Below are 21676 nucleotides of genomic sequence, written 5' to 3' on the forward strand. Positions count from 1 at the left end.
ATGGAGGAGCGGACAACTCGACTGATAAAAAATTTAAATCCATTTTTCTTATGATAGTATAAGAAAAATTAATCTTATAACCAATGGGATGTTTCTTTGTTCTCATCTTTCTTTGGAATCTTACACTGTTATACAAGACATTCTTCTACTTACAGAATAATAATTGCTTCAGGTGTGTACCTTTCTGGTATGCAGTAGGACTTAATTATCCAAATTGGTGACCATGCATTCCAAATTGGACATCTAATATGACCTGCAATCCGGGCTAAATTTTTCCACATGTTATGAGAAGCAAGAGACAATAACTTTGCCCAAGGAATACTTCATGGAAAAACTTGATTACAAAACCAAAGTAATAAACAATAGTACTTCTCAACTATATATCTATGAGTGTGCTAGTTGATGGTTTTTCAATCCTTAGCTCTTTTTCAATTGTCTTTTATATGGAAGTAAATTCTACCTAAATTCAGATTAATCTAACTAGATTGAGTACGTCCTTTGACTTCCACTCCCACATGGTGTTTATTAAGGTAGCATAATCTTCTGGATTAGCCAAAAAAATCCTCATGTAGTCATATTATATCATTTTCCTTAGCATAGGAGTATGTTAGTAAGGTTGCCTTTTGGGGATAAAAAATAAAAATGAAAAAAAAAAGAGCAAAACATATAGTTCAAATAAATGAAATAAGCATGATAAGTTTATAATGGAGTTGACTGATTGATTTGATTTTGTAGTTGAGCGATCAACGTTTCTACACTGCGAAGGAGATGAACAATTGACTTGAAATTCTTATAGTTGAAGTGATCAAAACTCCTATGTAGATGTAAAATATTTATAAATATTAAATATTATAAATGAAAAAAAGAACTGTTAAATATCACAACAACAAAAACTGCCTTTAATGGCATTTAAAAGTGTCAATATAAATAATCTAAATTGACACTTTATCTTTCCTCACACCTCGGACGAGTGTCGTCCCTTCCAATGTGGGGATATACTCATAGCATTCAAATGTATCAGGAAAATTATGCTGTTACAGTGTCCCATTTGCCAACAAAAACCTTTTTTCTTGACAATCGAAAGTGTCAGGATAGCTGTAGTACAGCATTAGGATATCGAATTCTATGAATGCATCTTGAGTTGTCTTAATATATGGCTTTTAAGGACACTTAGTCATGTCCTAAAACACTGCTTTGGACGACATGTCCATGTGTCATTAGATATTGCTTTAGAAGCTAAGCTATGCTGACACTTTTAACTGCCAGGAGTTTTTTTTTTTTTTTTTTTGATATAGAAGCAACCTGCAGGTAGTGCTCTCTACTATATATTCCGTCAATCAAAAACCCAAAGGACTTATAAAATTATCTCAAAGAACAAAATGCATGTAGTAATTTAAAAGCAAAAGTCAATGCTCAAATATAATTTGTTGAACTAAAAGTCAGTAACAAGTACTAACATAGCAAATCCCTTCCAATGTTTAAAGTAGTGTAGCAATGTTAAACAACGCCACTAGCTAAAATTAAAATAAAAGATTCTCCTAATGTAAAAAGTTGAAAGAACTTGCAGTAGCTTCCAAACTTTCCAATGAAATGAGAGCCTTTAGTTATAACCACGAAGACCCATCAATCTTCAGTTGGTTTCACCTGTGCACAATGTAGTTTGGTATAAGAAATAGACCTAATCATAAATATTTTAGTTTGAGCAACAAGCAGAAATGAAGCTTCAAAAATAGAAATTCTCCCTCTGTTAACTATTAGAAAAAGAACTATTTGGACATTCCATACAAGGTGGGGATCATCAGATCATCATAGCTAGCAATAAAATTCCAAAAAAGTCACAAAGTAAATAAGTGCATATATTACCAAATGACAAGGCTAAGCAATCGGTTCACCAAGTGCATCTTGAATTGTTTGTTGCAAATCATATGGTCTAATCAATTGTTCACTTGGACTCGTTGTAACTTGTATCTGTATCTCACACTAGTTTGGTCCAAGAGCTTGTCCCCCAACCTCATCCAATGGATTCAAACTCCGTAAATATCCCTTTGCCACGTTTTTTCAGCATGAAGTTCTTTTTTCAGCACTACCCCAATAAAAAGAACAATCATTAGGACATGCATCGATCTTTTCATAACCCAACCCCAATGTATTCATCAATTTCTCAGCCTCATAGTAAGCAGAAGGCAAATTAGTCATGGCCTCTGGAAATGCTTCTCTCAACAGCTAGCTCAAGAAGCATATTAAAAATCTTGTTACTCAACTTACCAAGGCATTTTAGGTGAAGCAAAAGACAACTTCAAGAAATTTTTGTAACCATTATACAAATCCTGTTGAGAATCATCAATCAATTTGTAAAATTTTTCAGCCTCTAAAACAGGAATGTCCCCTACTCCATTCAATTCATTTGTTCCATGTGGTATCCCAAATACATCATGGACTAAGTCTTGCATGTCATTAGTTCCATTTGAAACTCCAATTGATGTATTTTCAGAATTAGATGTGGCTTCATTGTAGTTTGAAAGTTCTCTATGTGCTATCCAATTATTATAACTCTTGATAAATCCTATCACTTTCAAATGGTCATATGCTTCCATTTTAGTTACACAAACACCCATGCCGCAATCTTTGCAAGGACACAAAATCATTTCGTCACAACTTGATCTAGAAAATGCAAAACCTAGAAACACTTTAAGTTCTATCTCGTACTTTTCACTTATTCTTGGGAAATCCATCCAACTTTTATCCATACTTTTAATATAAAAGAAATGTCTCCAACAAGCTTTCAATAGCACGAAAATAACAACTACAAATTAGTTCTTAGAAAACTGGACAAATGACAACAACAACATTTTCCCATCAAATCATTGAGAATAACAAAGCAATGAAGATTTGGAACACAACAACAGCTTATGCAAGGCATCAGGATTAAAGAGATCAAAATTAAGTTGCAAGGGAACAGGAATTGTTCTGGAACTATTCAGCCTGGATCATGAGAAATTCCAAGATGTAAGTCCTGGTCATTCATGTACACTTTGGCAGTTAATGTGGTAAGAACCACACAACTCCTAGAAATTATTTTGGTTGCAACTAAATCTGGAAATCTAAAATGTGTATCACCAACAAGGTAGAGCAGAAGTTGGAAAGAAAAATCTTTCATGATCTTCAAAAGTTAGACCTGTCTAATTCCATATCCTCTCGCATAATCTAGAGGAAACAAACATGTGGTTACCTTATATGGTTGAGATTTTTCACTAGATTGCTTTGGAGGATATTTTGAACAGGCAAGAATAGATTGTATGCCCTAAATATCGCAAAGTTGCAAGTATGATTGAATAGGGTACAATTTGAAGATGCATTAAACTGAGCCTAAACTTTTAAGAAAGTGCCAAACTGACTACAAATATCTATGAAAGAACTATGTTCTTTATAAGTTTTATTACCTTTTGGTATCATTCAGAAGTGATGCTACCGATATGTGGTTGGCCAAAATGGAGTCTAACCGTAATGAGTAAGGGGCATAATATGCTTTTAAGAATTTATGTAAATTTTAGGGACTTTAAAGAAGAAATAAATTCTATATACTCATCCCTGACTAGATTAAAGGAAAGAAGAAACATTGATAAATCCTACAATCACATCAGAAGACAGCTTTTATATAAAAGCAAGAAGCCAGATTCAAAATTAGGGAACAAAGAAAACACATCTTATTAGAATTGAAGAAGTACAAAAACTGATAGAAGGAGAAAACTCTATTAAATCTGTACCAACAATCAGAAGTAAGAAATAATTCAAGAAAACAAGAAGCGCCAGTTATTGTGTTCTCCAAATGCATTTTGGTTCTCAAAATTGCATGAAAGAAAGCCTAATAAACTTTTACTAACCAACACGTCTCTGGTGTGTAACATCAATATTAGAAATTGAGTTTCTTTTCACTAAATTTCTATTAGTGTATATATTATTGAGTAAATTAATCATAGTACCAAAGGAAAGAAGGTTGACATTTCATCGAACAGGTTATGGACAACAAATCCATAAAACTGAACAGGGAGATTCGGCAAAAAATATTATATCAGATTTACCGAAAAACATTTTATCAGATTCAAGTAGACAACCGAGAGGAATAAAGTTGAACAGGGAGATTCGGCAAAAAACATTACATCAGATTCAGCAAAAAACATTATATCAGATTCAAGTAGACAACCGAGAGGAATCAATTTAGGGCAAAAATTTACTATGCAATTACATACCTTCAATGGGAAAGTAAGGGTAGTTTGATTGCAGAGACATTCAGCAGAAAAAACTTTGTTGGGAAAGCAAAATTTTGGTAGAGAGTTTTGAGAGATAGTTTGCCAAGAGAGAGAGTTTGTGATAGAGACGAGAAGAAGCAAAATTTCACTGGCAAGCAAAATGAAAATTTTGAGATTTCACTAAGTGTTTTGGTAAAGGAATCCTCCACCAAAATCAAATGACGTCGTTTTGTGTTTTAATTTTTTTTTTTTTGATCTATCTCACATTTTCTCAACTGTCATGATAGGGAGTCTAAAGGCACATTATTATTTTTATATCCGATAGAATAAAAAATTTAGAATATATATTATTGAGTTGATAACAAGTGTCATGATAGAAGTGCTATAATGACACAAATCAGCAAGTGTCCTTATAGGTGTGTCAGAAGAGGCCATTTTTGTTGTAGTAATTCTAAATGTTAGGCTTAACTACATTAAACCACAATGTCATTAGGTGTTTGTTAAATTTGTCCCTTAAATACTTTGTATCTGCATTTTTCCCCCATAACTAAAAGTTAAAGTTCATAGTTAGTATTTTATCTACAAATATGACACTGTGACTTCTAGACCTTAAACAATAAGTTGCCTAGATTTACTTACCTTTCTTCTTTCATTTTCTTTGCTTTTTTTTTTTTAATGCACTATTTGACCTATCACCACTATCTTCGATCTGCTTTGTGTTCGTATAGTTAGTTTTTTAAGATCTAGTGTATCTCATTTTTAATACATCTTAAGAGCTACAATACAAGATACTATCTGCTGCTTCAATATGCACTCATATGTAATCCGGTGATTATATGTTTTATCGATAACATAGAGATAAAGTTAGAGATTATTATGCTTACCAAAAAAAAATTACAGCATTATCCTTAATTAGTTGTTGGCGCTTAAAATAACAAATAAGAAATCCAACTAATTCCATAAAGTGTCAAAATAAATCACAAGTTTTATTATATACGCGTGACTATGTGTGGACACAGTGATCAACACCTAGAATGCTAGAAAAGAAGAGAAGACGAACTAAGGAAAGAAAAAAAGGGAAATGTGAATAGTTGATATTGGCACATAATGTTCAAGAATTAGTTAATCTTAACACTTGATATACAAGGTCTTGAAAGTTATTATATCATATGAAAAAACAAACCCTAAGCTTGACCATCTTTACTAAGGGGTAATTTGTTGAAAAGAAGTCTTGTGGGGGAAACACTACAACAATCACCTAACTACAATAGGGGTTTAGTGTGATTAAACCAAAATGTTATAATGCTTAGAGTCACAGGGTCATAAGTAGTACAACCTGCAGCGCAATGAGAAAGTCCAATACATAGTAGTACCAAACGAAATGCGAGTATTATTGGAAAGAGCAATCCAAATGGAGCTAGTATATTGCTTAATTTCATATTTCTACCAACTAAGCCTTTGGGCTGGTGGCCATCACTAAGCTATTTAAGGCTTGGTGAGGTGGGAGATAAGAGTTCAACCATTGCCTCCCACCAATTACCACATTAAGTGGTTTCTTAAAAAATTCAGACGGGTGCGTAGTGCATTCGTACTCTTAGATTAGGATAGTATAGGATTCTATAGATAAAGTGATGATTGACAAAAAAAGAAGAAAAGAAAAAGATGAACTCTAAAGACTAAGGCCTATTTGATAAATCAGTTCAACATTTAAACTTAATTAATTCAAATCTTAACATGTTTAGATGCATTTAATAACTAAAAATTGAATATTTAAATTAATTAAATGGCATCAAATTTCCTAGATAAAATTTGTTTTCAAAAATAAGTGATAAACTATTCACTCATTATTTATGTAATACACACTCAAATGTATCAAATTTAGTATTCAAAAATATAATGGATTTAGATTTCAAATTTCAAATTTTAATTTTCAAACTTTAATTTTATCAAATGCATCCTAGGTACGAACATGAAAGGTTTTGACATGATCAAAATATATTTGAACTTAAAGACCCGTGATAACTTGTGAATGTCTACAATCTACCCTTTGATGAATTGTGTGGGCTTGACTTGTTGGAGTAGAAAATTCTTCTTTGAATTTGAATAAGTGGCTAAGGGTCTGTTTGATAACATAAAAAAGTGCTGAATCTGAATTTTTTCAGACATTCTGATGTTTTGAGTGTTTGATAAATGAAAATCTATTTGCTGAACTTGTTAAGCAGTACTGAACCTGTGCGTATTTTTTTCAGCACAAAAATCCTAACTGAATGCTTAATTCTGATAAGAATCAATAAAATTATTTCAACTACCTTATCTTATCTACCAAATCTACCATTATTTGTTAATTATGTTCAAAATTCTTATCTAATTAAACAATCTAATATTCTCTATCTAACGATTTTTAGTTTCTCTTTTCTCCCTTTTTAATGACTTTCACATCTTCTCCATACTCCTCATATAATATATTTCATCTTTTATATTAATTTGATTTAAAAATAAATATTTTCATTTTCATACCTTACAATTTTAAATTAATTAAATCATAGATTCGATTTCTTTTTTGAATGAAAGGATATAAGGGCAAAATTGTCAAATTAAACTTATTAAGCATTCAGCTATAAATATTTATCAAACAATATAAATAGGTTTAGCATTAAAATTCAGACATTCATATATTTTTTTCAGTGCTTAAAATTCAGCAAATTAATTGTTTCAGTATTCAGAATTCAGACTTCAGATTCAGTTTTATCAAACGGAACCTAAGACAAGTTACTAATAGCTCACACTTTTAAATATTAGTAATTGATCAAAATATCATGTACTCCCAGTGTACGATGCGGGGATCATATTGGAGAGAAACACCCGGAAGACCCCTACCAAAGAGATTTAATATATAAGTCAGAAATTGAATATTGACCCAAAAATTGAAACTACTAAGTTTTGAACCCTTACCTATATATTAAACATTCTTTTCCATCCCTCAAAATAATGTGGGATACTATTCTTACTCATGGAATCTAATAATTTCTTCCTCCATACGTAGCCTTCACATTAAATTCAAGTTCACAAACTTTTAGCCAAACCTACTCTAATACTAGGGCAAACCCACATTAACACCTTAAAACTTGTGAATTACTTTGATATTTTGTTGAATTAGTTGTCTTCTTATTCGTTATGGACAAATTTAGACCAAAAGTTATACTATAAATTATACTACTCATTTCGTTCCATTGAAAGTGTCATATTTTTCATTTTGAAATATTCCAAAACAACTGTAATGTTAGAAAAGTCAAAACAGTTTTTAGTCTCTCTTTCTAATCATATACATGTTACCCTTCTTTCTAATCATATGCATGTTACTATTCAAATTTAAATTTTGAATTTGTGGGGATAAAATTGGAAAGAGAAGTACAAACATCACTATCAAACCATTATTTTTAAGAAGTTGAATTTCTCAAACATAACTAAATAAATGGGACAGAGGAAGTAACTAGTTTCAATTGGACAAAACTCATCTTATCAGGCATTTTCATAGACACCAATTCCCAAGTTCGATGAATAAGATCCTATATCAATAACGAAATCACGGCAAAGACCAAGTTAAGGAAAATAAATCTGTTTCTTATTCCATACTCTTGGTCATATGAGCTCTTATTATTTTAATCCATTTCATCCTCGTTACAATTAGAAAGCATCTCTATGGAGCTTTTATTGCTAAAGAAAGCATCTCTTTCCTCAATGTCCCCAGGAAGTAATACGTACGTAGAATAATAAATACAGGAAATCTTCTTCAAAGTACATGTATTATAGTCAAGATTGACACTTGAATTAGTTGAAACTAATTCTATACTTAGGCTGTTGATCTGGAAAAAAGAGGCCAAAATGTCTTTCTGTCTCCGCTCCAGGCTTCTGGTTTTCCTCAAACATGGCAAACAGAAAAGTTTCTATACCTCTTCCTGGCCTTCTTGGAGTCCCTTTTCCACTTTTAACATGGCTAATCACATTCTTATAGTAAATGCCTGCATTTGCGGATGAAGCAACTGGAGGATTTCCATCAGATAGCCAACCAGTTTCAGATACAACAATGTTTACACTAGAACCGCCTTCTTTTTCTAGAGCTGAATAATGAGCATCCAAAATTGCATCAAAATGCTTTGATATCCAAACGAGCCGTCTTGAACAGCAATTCCTCGTGAGGTGAATAATGCGTAATCGAGTGAAATGTCGCCCGGATCACCAATATAGCTGCAGTAGGGGTACACATTGACTAGCAGTGGCGCATTATTTCGAACTAGGATATCAATTGTAGGTTTAATGAATAGTTTTTCCTCGTCCAAAAACAAACCTCGTGAGGGAGGATAAGAGACGCTTAGCAGACCTGCAGATATTGATGTTGAAACCTTGATTTGGTTCTGAAGCCCAGCCGATGCTAATGCATTTTGTATCTTTTCCATGGCTGGGCAATGCTAGAACTTGATGATACTTCATTTCCAACCGATATGTACCTGAACTTCACAGCTGGTGAGTAATTTTTTTATGTTGTTTTGAACCCAATCTGCAGCTGCTGAAGGATTGGTTGCAATGGACTGAATGTCTTCATTGGCAACATCAATAAGAAGTTCTATATTGGGCCATCTTAGAGCATTGAGAACTTCAGGGACCGGGGCATAAATTCTCAGTTTCTTGATGCCATTCCGTTTGTAAAGATTTAATAACATCTTGTGCTGATGGTAGGTTGTTGCCATTTAGCCCATTACAGACGCCTATAGATTGTACCCCTGCATAAGAATTGATACTATCATCATAACAACCGATCTATATAATCATCGGCCCTCTTCTGTGGTTCTTCAACAACTGTTTCGCATTTTACTTTGAGGTCCAAAATTTAATTAATTAATGGCCCAACAGTAGTCATGTTTCGTCGTCCATCCGCGAATGACCCAAAGTCTAATACGCGTTGGGTCTAGTTTTGCTCAACAAGATTAGCATTGAGTAAAACAGAAATAGCAAATAAAGTGCTCTCACAAGGGTAGTCCAGCGGTAAGCAGGCTCTTAAGAACTCTTGAGTAGACTTGTCAACAGTCCGGGTCTAGATCCGGATCCGGACCGGATCCCTGAAATTATTGCGGGTACGGGTAGGAATTTAATTCCGTTACTCGGAGCCGGATCCAGATCTGTTTTGTCAAACAAAAAACGGTTCGGATACGGAATATAGTATTCCGATCCGTATTAGACCCAGATCCGGATTTAACTAGATTAATAATTTAAAAAATATATATTTATCAATATAACTTGATTAGGGTGATATATTTGAGTAAAGTCAATTTGATTTCTTTTCTTATTTGATTTTTTTTTGTATTAGTTAGAATTAGTTTACAAAAATATTTTTTTCTCATTTTTATTAAAAATTGTAAGTTTTGATAAATTTTTTCAGCTAGACCCGACTCGGATTCGAGACCCGTCGGATCTGGATCCGGAACATAGAATAGAAGACCCGTCGGATAAACGGGTCCGGTATGGTATACCGGGTTCGGAATAATGAATTTCGGCCCGTTGACAGGCCTACCCTTGAAGTCCTGTGTTCAAATCTTACCCTGTACTTAAACCACTGTGACTCGCCCGTAGTCGCTGCGTGGGGCCGTGGCGCACTCTTCCGGTTTGATGTGCCAGCTCGGATTCTAAGGGTTCGAGTCGGGTATATTCCGGGTACCAAAAAAAATAAAAAAGAAATAGCAAATAAAGCAACCTAAATTATCTCTCAAGCTCCAGAGGTTTTTTAGTTCTTTTTTTAAAAGCAAGAAAGAGGTGGGATTTAATAAGCAGGGAAGAGCTCCAAAATTTTTTTTTCTTTTTTTTTAAGTAGGGAAGGGGTGAAATTTAATAAACAAGGAGGGGGAGGAGGATTAGAATTTAAGACCAAAAAACTTAAGAACTAGGAATGGCAACGAAAATGGATGCCTACACGAGAGTAATGGGCAGGGGCAGGGGTACTACAAATTTGCTTTCAATTTGATTACATGGCCATTAATTTGTTGGATTGATTAAAAATAACATAAAATAGAATCATGTGTCTGTTATCTCTTATCTCTTGGGTTAGTTGAATCATTAACAATTTTGAGACTGGGAAGCATGTTTTTTTAAATATTTTTCTTTTGGTGATACTTTTTAGAGTGGAGAATTTGATGATAGTTTGTTATATGCTTTTTGCTCTATTAAATCATCAGCAATCCATTTATTCTTGTTTATTCATAATTTTGCTTTAGTATATGATTTCTTGTAAAGTTCACCATTGTGTGCATATATTTTTATTGTTGGCTTCTTCCCCCGCGGTGGAAACAGGGCAGGGCGGGGCTGAGGGCTGGGAGATGGGGCGGGGGACGGGGGACGGGCAATGGGTTCCGCCCCTACCTTGTCCTGTTGCCATCCATATCGAGGACCTTCAACAAGGAAAATGGAGCCTTTATAAATAAATTTCTGGCGATGCCATATACAAGGAGCACATCCAAGTTATTTCTCTCCCTTTCTGCAAACTTTTTTCAGCCAATAGGTATAGGCATGGTTGGACATTGATGAAAATTCAATGGTGTCTAGTGTCAAAATCAAATTATCGTTGGTTAATAATTAGACTTTGCATTTTTGGTCCTCATTATTTGGAATTTAGGTGAATGTGGTCCTTGGGAGTCGAATAGTTAATAGTCGAAATTTTGAGATGAAATGAAATGCCAATTGAATTAAAGTATTAAACGCAATTGGAATATGTTTCAAAGTCCATAAATAAATCAAAACAAGAAAAAGCAAATAAAAAATTGTTTGATTTTAATTATGATCTAGTAAAAATTACAGAATAATATTTTTTTCAGAATGATAAAGAATTCATCATCCTCTAACATCTAAAGAAAGTTATTCAAAAAATTCCCATAAAAGTCCATTCAAGCATTTCGTGTCAACAAAAATATATTCTCAAGCATAAAGAGCACTATCGTTTTAAATTAGTCTAATTAGACAGTAAATGGAAAACATAGTGGCTAAGAACAAGGTTTCAGGACTCAAAGATCCTAAGTTTTAATCCCCTTCCGCCTCCTTACTTCTTGAATCCCATCCCTCTGTGCTAGAAAAAAATTATTTTTAGAAATTAAAAAAGATAGTGTAAGAGTAGCAGAAGGCTAATTCTAATACAACTTTGTCCTAACTACTATTGCTACTACAAAAATTCCACCACAACTTTTGGATTCAAGTTTCAAGTGTTCCTAAGTTGGAATAACTAGTGAAGGCAAGTAGCTGTAAATGCTTGTAGGGAAGTTGCCAATTTATTGAATTAGTTTAACAATTGCTTTAAAAATCTAAGTCATTTAAAACTTAATTGTGTATAACCTAATGAAATCCATAGAAAAGGAAGATAACTTAATGTACACAAGCATACATCTACATGCTTACATTTTAAAAGTTATATCCAATTGAGTGTTAAGTGCAAACTAATATAGCAAGATATTCATGTGTAAGATAATGTACATATATTACACTAAATGAATTTAGTTTTCCTTTCCATTACTCGAATGGTTATATTTGGTGACTAACTCTACTATGTGACTATGTGATTATATCTTGTATCTCCTATTGCCAGATAAGGTGGAGATATTTTAGCATTCCTACATTCTTACAACCTATAAATAGAGGTTCTAACATAAATGTCTTGAATCCACATTCTACACTTGTTGATCCTAATCAAAAGTGGATTCTTGTAGTATAGTCTCTACTCCTAAAACAAGTGTAAAAAAGACACTAAATATATATCGGACAAAGTACACAAAAGGAGATTCTTGTGGTATGGTCTCTACTACTAAAACAAGTGTAAGAAAGACACTGAATTTATATCGGATAAAGTAGAGTGTTAAGTAAGGTTTTAGTCTAACTTTAGGTTTCAATTTGTAGATTGGAGTGGACAATAGTAAGGTTTCAATCTAACCCTAGGTTTCAGTGTGTAGATTCGAGTGGACAATAGTGAGATAAAGGCTATGGGTAAATTGGAGTGGACAACAATAAAATAAGGTTGTGTGTAAATTGGAGTGGACAATAATGAGATAAGACTGGTTGTTTATCTTGGATACGATTCACAGAGACCTATTACACCAGATTACACACCAATTCTATAAGGGCTGTTTATCTTGACACGATGAGTTGAGACCTTTTACATTGGATTACACTAATTCTATAAGGGCTATTTATCTTGAACACGATGAGTTGAAACCTTTTACGCTAGATTATAAGCGTGTGAATCATCTGAAACCTATTGCACCGGATTATACTAATTCTATAAGGTCACGAATTGTCTGAGACCTATTGTAGCTTATTACACTTATTTTGTAGGGGCGCATATCGTCTCACTAATTTTGTAGGGGTGCATATCTTGAATAGAACGACCTAGTCCACACCTTAACCTATGCCAAATTTACTTTAAATGGAACAAATTCTTACATTTTTCATGCACTATGGAGGTAAGGTTAATTTTGTCCAATGTTCTGTTAAATTTGATTTGGAAAATTACTCTAACTAATCTGATTATTTTACCCCAGAACCAACACTTTCTATATTCATTTTTTTTGCACAAACCCTACATATTAGAAGATACTTGTAGCATAGGGTTTTTTGCTTAATAAAAACAAAAGAAATGAAACAAATGAAGTGGAACCATTATCACAGACATCAATTTCCGAGTTTGACAAATAAGATCATATCAATGACCGGCAAAGACCAAGTTAAGGAAAATAAATCTGTTTCATGCTCTTGATCAGATAAACTCGCATTATTTTAATCCATTTCATCCTCGTTACATTAAGAAAGCATCTCTATGGAGCTTTTATTGCTACAGAGCTAAAGAAAATATCTCTCTCCTCAATGTCCTCATGAAGTATGACAAATATAAGAAGTCTTTTACATACTAAATGTGGTCTTGTCATGCATGACACTTGAATTAGTCGAAAGTAATTCCATACTTAGGCTGTTGATCTGGAAAAAAGAGGCCAAAATGTCTTTCTGTCTGCGCTCCAGGCTTCTGGTTTTCATCAAACATGGCAAACAGATAAGTTTCTATACCTCTTCCGGGCCTTCTTGGAGTCCCTTTTCCACTCTTAACATGGCTAATCACATTCCTATAGTAAGTGCCTGCATTTGCAAATGAAGCGGCAGGAGGGTTTCCATCAGATGGCCAGCCAGTTTCTGATACGACAATCTCGACATTAGAACCGCCTTCTTTTTCTAGAGCAGCATAATGAGCATCCAGAATTGCATCAAAAATGTTATGATATCCAAACGAACCATCTTGAACAACAATACCTCTTGAGGTAAAAAATGCATAATCTAGTGAAATGTCGACTGGGTCACCAATATAGCTGAAGTACGGGTACACATTGACTAGCAATGGTGCATTATTTCGGACTAGCAGATCAATTATAGGTTTAATGAATGGTTTAGCCTCGTTCGAAAACAAACCTTGCGAGGGAGGATAAGAAACGCTTAGCAGACCTGCAGATATTGATGTTGAAACCTTGATTTGGTTCTGAAGACCTGCTGATGCTAATGCATTCTGTATCTTTTCCATGGCCGGACCAACATATTGAGCAATGTTAGAACTCAATGGTACTTCACTTCCAACCGATATGTACCTGAACTTCACAGCTGGTGAGTAAATTTTTATGTTGTTTTGAACCCAATTTACAGCTGCTGAAGGATTGGTTGCAATGGATTGAATGTCTTCATTGGCAACATCAACTAGAAGCTCTATGTTGGTTCCTCTTAGAGCATTGAGAACTTCAGGGACTGGGGCATAAATTCGCATTCTGTGGATGCCATTTCGATTGTAAAGATTGATAACGTCTTGTTTTGAGGGTAGACTGTTGCCATTTAGCCCATAAGAGATGCCTATATATTGTGCCCCTGCACAAAAATTGACGGACAATAGTTCAATCACTTGAGAGTTCAAATCAAAGTATTGAATTCTAGGAGATATGGATTGTGTCGCATTCACTTTCTTATTTGTTTGTGAATCACATACTTGTTTTTTTTTACACACCCTTTTCACTATTTCATAGCATCAAAATTTTCGGTTAATGGGTATGTAAATTTCATTTTCCTTCTAAAAACTTGAGATGTGCAATATTGCGCAGTGATACCTATCATGATTAACAAATTATTAAGCTCATCAATGATTTTTTTTGGGCAAATTTCACTTTACCCCCTGTGGTTTAGCGTTTTTTACATAACCCCCCATGGTTTCAAAAGCTATACATAACCCCCTTATGGTTTGGATTAAAGTGTCAAAGTGACATGAATGATCATTCATAACGGAGTCACCTAAAGTCAAAATTACCCTTATGTAAAGTTGAAAATTATTTATTAACCAAGGGGGGTTATATGTATATTTTGAAAACTAGAAGGGGGTTATATGGTAAAATATTAAACTATAAGGGGTTTATATGGTAAAATATAAAAATCATACGTGGTTAATGTATCATGTATTTATAATGGTAATTTCGACATTTTTATAAGTTCCGTTACGAGTGACTATTTCCGTCACTGTGACACTTTAATCCGAACCATGAGAGGGCTATTTATACCTTTTGAAACCATATGGGGGTTATGTAAAAAAAAAGGCTAAACCGCATGGGGATAAAATGTAATTTGCCCTTTTTTTTCACGTATGAACATTGCAGAAAATGTTCAATCACGGATGGTGCAATAAAAATATTTGAGATCAATATAAAAAGGTTAAAGCAGTTGCATTACTTTGTAAAAAGAAGTCAAAATGCTTAAATACAATGTAATATTTTATGTTGGACATCCATTTCTGCTCACTGCTTGAATCAGCTATGAAATCAAGTGGTTGTTTTGCTCTTTCTAAAAAATCCTAATGGAGATAATAATTGCCACTGTGTAAGCAAAGATTCTTCGTCTCATAACCACTACAAACTTTCGAAAGTGTAGACATGAATGAAGGATGAGTCTCAACTCCCAATCAAATATCATCCAGTTGCAATTGTAAAGATGTAATTATGATACATTGCACAATTTAAAACAATCTAGAATTGTGATTAAATCTTCATTAGTGAATATGGGATGCATGAAGAAAATAATATAAAGTAAAGGAAAGGGCTAATTGTCTAAAGTGGTCTAGTATACATGCAACACATATTCACTTGCAGACTAGACTCTATATATTTCATTACACCTACATGCTTAAAAGAAAGGGACAAAAAAGGAGATCAATTAAAATAATAGTCATTTGCATGCACATATGATTCGTGGAAACAAGCCAGGAACATCTAGAGAGGTTGAGATATACCTGAGATCCTAGCAATAAGCAAAAACAGCACAAGTAAGGCCAGGACAGTAGTCATCCTACTGTTGTACGTTGCTAAATGGTAGGGAATATGGTTAGGGGAAAAGGGAAGAAAATAGCTCTCAAAAGGTTTACAAAAGAAAGATATGAAAGAATAGACAGGCCAGGGTTCTTCTTACAGGGGAAAAATGACAGACTTCAAAGAAAAGAAAAGAAAACATGCAGCACAAGTTTGATCCTCACCATTCTTATATCCACTGTTTATTCCCCCATCATCCAAATCTTTATGTGGTTGAGGTGCATGTTCGTCTGTACCGGTCATTGCTCACGCATATGTACTTCATTCAACTCTTTCTAATTCATGCAATTTTTCTATCCTACTTTTGTGCTAAATTGAGGATTGAGTGTTCTTCAGGTAAATGGGTGCAAGTAGAAAAAAAAAAAGTAAGAAACTGGTACATATTCAATTAAATGGATTGTTACTAGATAATTGGCCACCATTATCCGTTTAAGTACAATCTATTTATAACCATTTAGTAAATGGATCTAAGTGAACTAGATCAATTCGATCCATGAACATTTAGATGGAACCGTCAATGATCCAAATATCCATTTTGCCACCTCTAAACGTCGAATTCTATCACAATTTTCTCAAGACTCAAGAATTTAGGCTGAAAACTCTTTGTAGTTTGTATATCAATATAGCACCATCCCTGTATATTCCAATAAAGCTAGAAAATTGAACATTTATGTAGGCTTAAGGACTTTCAATTATACTCTACAAAAATATGTAATAACACCATAAATGTGTCCGCTAAGATAACCAATATATGCACTACTAGAATAATACTTATTGCCACAGATCTACTCTCAAAAAATATGTAAGAATTTCTTTTTTTTTTTAAGCAAAATTCTTTTTATTGACATAGAAATCAGTTTAAACAAAAAGAGGGAAGCCTCAGTAAAACAAGGTAAACACACGAAAACTATGTAAGAAGTTGTCATTCTTTTACGCTTGTCGGTTAAGTTCATAAAGTTGGTTTCAGTTGAGGGTTTTCATCCAATATCGTTCTTGTCTGTGAGATCATGGTCCTGGTCTAGATAACATTGCGTGCAAGTTAGTCACAAATTTCCAACATAAGACAAGATCATCCACTTCATGTTTGCCATGGAAAATTCAAAGTTAATGCATTTGGAATTTAAGAATATTAATTCAAAAGAATGATGTCTACAAAATAAAATTAAAATCTGTGCGAACCAAATTTTTAATGGTACAAAATAATTCTCAAAGCTATGATTCCTTCCGCAAAAAAAAAAAAAGAAAAAAGAAAAGGAAAGAAAGACAGGAAGGGCAAAAGAATGTCTGGTAATTGGAGAAGTCAAAGGTCTATGATGGAGATTCAAAAAACTTGAGCGACAATGAATAACCTACAGCAATGTTTCCTAGACTAATGCAGGTTTTTTACACTGGCAGCTTGGATGCGTTTGATGTTAAAGCCATAAAAGTTGGCCCTCCATATATCAACTTTATCTTTTATTTTTAGATCGGGTGCATTTCTTTTTTTTTTTTTTTTGTGTGTTTTAACTTTACTAGTAAATAAGTGAATATATTGATTCTATTATCTAATATTCATGTATATATGAGTTGGTATTTCACAGTATTAAATTGTGACACCTCATTTTAATCAATTTACCTTAAAACCATTCATCTCTAATTTTTTTTATTCTTGAGAATAAACAAATTTTAAAACGAAATTACAAATACCAGAGTTCTCAAATTTTCATGAAAAACTCCGTTATTCTACTTTTTCTTTTTATTGGAGAGAATTAAAACTCTTAGTTTTGATAACTTTTATTTTTTTTTAACGTAGAGGAAACAAACAAGAAAGGCAAAGGATAAAACGTGAAACCAAAATCATTGCAAAGTTTGATGGCTTTGCATACAATTAGGTGCTACCAATGTTGTGCAATTGTACAGTTTGAAGAAAAGAAAAAATTTACTACATTGATATGAGATCGAGGTCTATGTTATTTTGGAAATCAATAGGGAGGTATTTAACTTTTGAAAAAACTAGAAGAGAGTAGAGTTAGTGTAATTTACTCTAGCTATATTATAATACTTCTTTTGTTTCAAGTAAATTATATGCCATCTTAAATGCCCAATAGTCATATTACTACATTTTTTGTGACCATTTGCAGGGGCCAGAATTCCGTGCACTTATGCCCAGTTTAAAAACCAAAGTGAAAAATAGTTGTACTTCTAAATTATGTAATTGGTTTTCTACTTGATTGTTTTTTTATCCTTATCTTCTCCGCTAAATTGCTTACCCAAAAAAAAAAATTCTTCTTGGCCAACCTCTATATGAATGTGTAAATTCGGCTAAATTCAGATTAATCAAATGGACCAAAGAGTTGGGTCCTTTGAGTTCGCGACTCCCAGTTGTTGTTTAAAAGGAAAATATTAGGGTTCCCAAGCAGCAACAATTCAAATGGTGCAGTTGTATGTCTAATTTATTTGAGGTATTTTAGTTGATTTGGTCCAAATTTCTTAGCTCACAATAATTTAATATCTTTTTTGGTACTTTGTTTTTGGGTTTAAGAATCAGTTAGTCAGTTTGAGGTAGCACCATGCATCTCCTTAAGTAATTCTCCACCATGTAATGTAGCCTCGTTTGGAGTTGCGATGATTTTGATAAAAAAATCACTTTTAAGTGGTAAAAGTACTTTTGAGATGTTTGACAAACACCATCTCATAAAATTAGAAGTAGAGATTTTGGTGTTAAAAGCACTTTTAGTAAAACTCAATATGAGAAGCAATACAAGATTATTAAGATAGTCGACTGAAAATTATTCAAAGCAATACTAGGCTTAACTACATTAACCACTAAAATTATGTTCTTGTTGCACTTTGACCGCTAAGTTCTTTGTATTAGCAATTTGCTCCTATACCTAAGAGTTTAAGTTGATAGCAATATAGTCCTAAAAGATGATATATTGATTTCTATTCTTACATACTAAGTGCCTAGAACTACATACCTCTCTTCTTCTTCTTCTTCTTCTTCTTTTTTAGGGTTAATCACATTTTATCCCCTTAAAGAATACTTCATTTCTCAGTTTACCCCCTAACCTTTAATTTTACTCATTTAATCCCCTTTTGACTTTTCATTTACCTTGTTTTCCTTTCTTTTATTTCTTTTTCTCTTTCTTCTTTATTTAATTCTTCCTCTTTCCCACAAAAATGTTCACCTTAATGATTGAAATTAAAAAAGAGGAATTGCAGAGATCTATCTTTTCCTTAAATGATTAAAAAAATATTCAAATCACTTTCCTAAAATACAATTTTTTTAGCCTTTCAATTCTTTTAATTTTGGTTTTCCTCTTTCCTTTCTAGTTTCTCATTTTTTTCTCAAGAAAATATCATAAGATGAAATTATTTTCCTTTCTTTTATTTATTTTTCTCTATCTTCTCTCTTTCACCCTTCCCAATAGAAATTTCATTTCAACGAAAATTTTTGTTTTGAGTTTGTAATTGCATATTTCTGGGTGAAGGTTTAAAAGGCATCAAAAACTAATTTTGATTTTTTGTATGATGCCACATGTCACAAATTTCAATTGATGATTATTAATCAGGTCACAATTTCATCTTAAGATATTTTCTTGGGAATAAAATGAGAAACTAGAAAGGAAAGAGGAAAATCCAAAATTAAAATAATTGAAAGGCTAAAAAAATTATATTTTAGGAAAGTGATTTGAATATTTTTTTAATCATTTAAGGAGAAGATAGATCTCTGCAATTTCTCTTTTTTAATTTCAATCATTAAGGTGAAGATTTTTGTGGGAAAGAGAAAGAATTAAACAAAGAAAAAAGAGAAAAAGATATAAAAGAAAGGAAAACAAGGTAAATGAAAAGTCAAAATCATGCAAGGGCAATTTTGTCCTAAAGGGGGTGAAGTGAGCAAAATTAAAGGTTAGAGGGTAAACTGAAAAATGGGGTATTTTTTAAAGGGATAAAATGTGATTAACCCTTTTTTTTATTGTTGTTATCTACCACAATTTCCTTCCATTTGACACAAATAATTGGATACTTGGAATTTTTATTTTAGATTTGTTGTACCTGATTCTTTTATTTTTTTTCATGGTATTTTGGTATCTAAGTTCCCATTGTTAAGACCTACAAAATTAAAGGTTCCCTATGTATAAAATTGTGTTTAATCTAGTAATTGTATGTTGAAAACATATAACGATAAAGGTAAAGATTATATGCATTAGTTGTTAGGTTTAAAAATAACAAATAAATGAGCCAACTCATGCACAAAAATTTTGTTAAAGTAAGGCCTGTTTGATAACCCAATTCGGCACTTAAACTTGATGAATTCAAATCATAATATGTTAAGACGCGTTTGATAGCCAAAAATTAAACATCTAAATTAATTAAGTGGCACTGAATTTCTAAGGCAAAACTTGCTTCCAAAAATAATTAATAAGTTATTCACTTATCACTGAATGCAATATTCATTCAAATGTATTTGATTTAATAATTAACAATTCAAAAACTTAATGAATTCAAAGTTTGGATTTCAAATTTCAAATTTCAGTTGTCAAACTTCAGTTTTATCAAATGCACCCTAAATCAATATTATTATTTTGAATATACAAGTAATTAGGAGACAAAATTATTGCAGCATAGAATGCAAGAAAAAAAAAAAGAAGAGATAAAGTTTAAAGAAAAAAGGAAAAGAAAGTTTAGTTGGTCTTAGCAATTAATGTCCAAGGGCTAGTTAATTAGACACTCAATATATATCAAGGGCATGAAAGTTATTATGGATTCCCTAAGCATTAACTATTCGTTATAGGGGGCAAAATGTTGATAGAAAGAATTTTCATGGAAAAAGTGCAACAAACGCCAAAGTACAATAGGGTTTGATGTGATTAAGCCAAAATGTTGCAAGTAATTGTATCCACAAAGGCCTGCAATACAATGAGAAATTCAATACTCAAGTTGCATTAGTGATTACACAAAATGCAAGTATTATTGGAAAGAGCAATCAATCCAAAAGGAACAATGATTAAACAAAATGCAAGGATTACCGGAAAGAGCAATCCAAAAGGAACAATGTCATGGGCACATGTTCGTTCAATTGGCACTCCACGAAATGGTGGTTTGGGTAGAAAACGACCCCGCCTTGATGTATTATTGTGGTCCTCAGTTAAGTTGAAGCTTCTGGTGCAACAAACCTTAGAAACACACCTTGGTATATTCTTGGAAAAAGCCTCAAAGAAAAGTGCATTACTATTATGTCCTTTGTTATTTTTATTTTTTTCCTTAAATTTTAGACTGATCTATATATGTTGCCTAATGAATTTGATAGAGTATGATTGGCACATTCTTCTTAATTTGGCTTGAGTTGTTTTGAAGTTCTTTTACCAGAAAAAGAGATTATAGTCAAACCTAAGTTGGTTTATGCTTGGATCTGACTTTCTTCTTAATTTGCTTTTAATTTATTGGGTTTAGGCTGGACCAAGTTATTGAGCAATGCTAGAATCTAAAAGCATGTTATTTTCCAACAAGAAAGATTTTGGAAGCCAAAAATTACTTTCAAAGAAAAAAATAAAGGTTGATTCTCAAAATTCACCTTATCTTAGCTTGAAGTAAGCTAAACAAACAGGGGAAAAATAGTCAAAAGAGCTTTTATTATTATTATTTTTTTACCGTAACGATAACATTTTTATAACCTAATTTATTCAATTCTGCAAGGAAGGGGGCTTAAAGAAACTATATAAGAAACTAGCAGGTATAGATCTAATTAGATCAAAAGTGTGCTTCGACAGCTTCTTTGGATTTTTTCCACTGAAGGTGGAGTTTGAATCCCGACCTACGACCCAAAGAGGGATTTAGTTCATTTTTGGTGGCGAGTTAAAGCTCTTTGTGGTTTTTTTTTTTTTTTTTTTTTTTTGCAACTGCTCTTAGTGGTTCAAAAGAGCTTTTGATAATGGGACAGATTTTGTACATAGTCTAAAAAAGAACAAGTTGACATAATAATTTATGGGACGAGAGTGTGCGGAGAAATAGTCAAAATAGAACCAAAAGTTAAAACTT

The 21676-nt window shown here is 32.8% G+C and overlaps 1 protein-coding gene, 1 long non-coding RNA gene and 1 pseudogene across 2 annotated transcripts; all 3 read right to left on the reverse strand.

The window, feature by feature from the left end:
- Positions 1–1392: 1392 nt before the first annotated feature.
- LOC113689285 (uncharacterized) lies at positions 1393–4408 on the reverse strand. Its single transcript, XR_003448182.2, has 3 exons — positions 4248–4408; positions 1864–2083; positions 1393–1644 (listed from the first exon to the last, which is right to left on the reverse strand). It is a non-coding gene; the product is annotated as an uncharacterized lncRNA (long non-coding RNA).
- Positions 4409–8075: 3667 nt separating this feature from the next.
- LOC113693991 (glucan endo-1,3-beta-glucosidase-like) lies at positions 8076–10671 on the reverse strand (annotated as a pseudogene).
- Positions 10672–13031: 2360 nt separating this feature from the next.
- Positions 13032–15836, reverse strand: LOC113703113 (glucan endo-1,3-beta-glucosidase-like). Its single transcript, XM_072055359.1, has 2 exons — positions 15583–15836; positions 13032–14177 (listed from the first exon to the last, which is right to left on the reverse strand). The coding sequence occupies exons 1-2, from the start codon at positions 15635–15637 to the stop codon at positions 13216–13218; spliced, it is 1017 nt and encodes a 338-aa protein (XP_071911460.1). The 5' UTR covers positions 15638–15836; the 3' UTR covers positions 13032–13215.
- Positions 15837–21676: the final 5840 nt, after the last annotated feature.

The sequence above is a fragment of the Coffea arabica genome, chromosome 1e (assembly GCF_036785885.1).
Source record: "Coffea arabica cultivar ET-39 chromosome 1e, Coffea Arabica ET-39 HiFi, whole genome shotgun sequence".
Classification (NCBI taxonomy): domain Eukaryota; kingdom Viridiplantae; phylum Streptophyta; class Magnoliopsida; order Gentianales; family Rubiaceae; genus Coffea; species Coffea arabica.

Bases quoted from the DNA above. Each gene is read 5' to 3' on its own strand.
- LOC113703113 (XM_072055359.1), bottom strand. From the start codon at position 15,637: ATGACTACTGTCCTGGCCTTACTTGTGCTGTTTTTGCTTATTGCTAGG. The intron at 14,178-15,582 runs GTATATCTCAAC...ATTTTTGTGCAG, and splicing joins GCTTATTGCTAGGATCTCAG to GGGCACAATATATAGGCATC.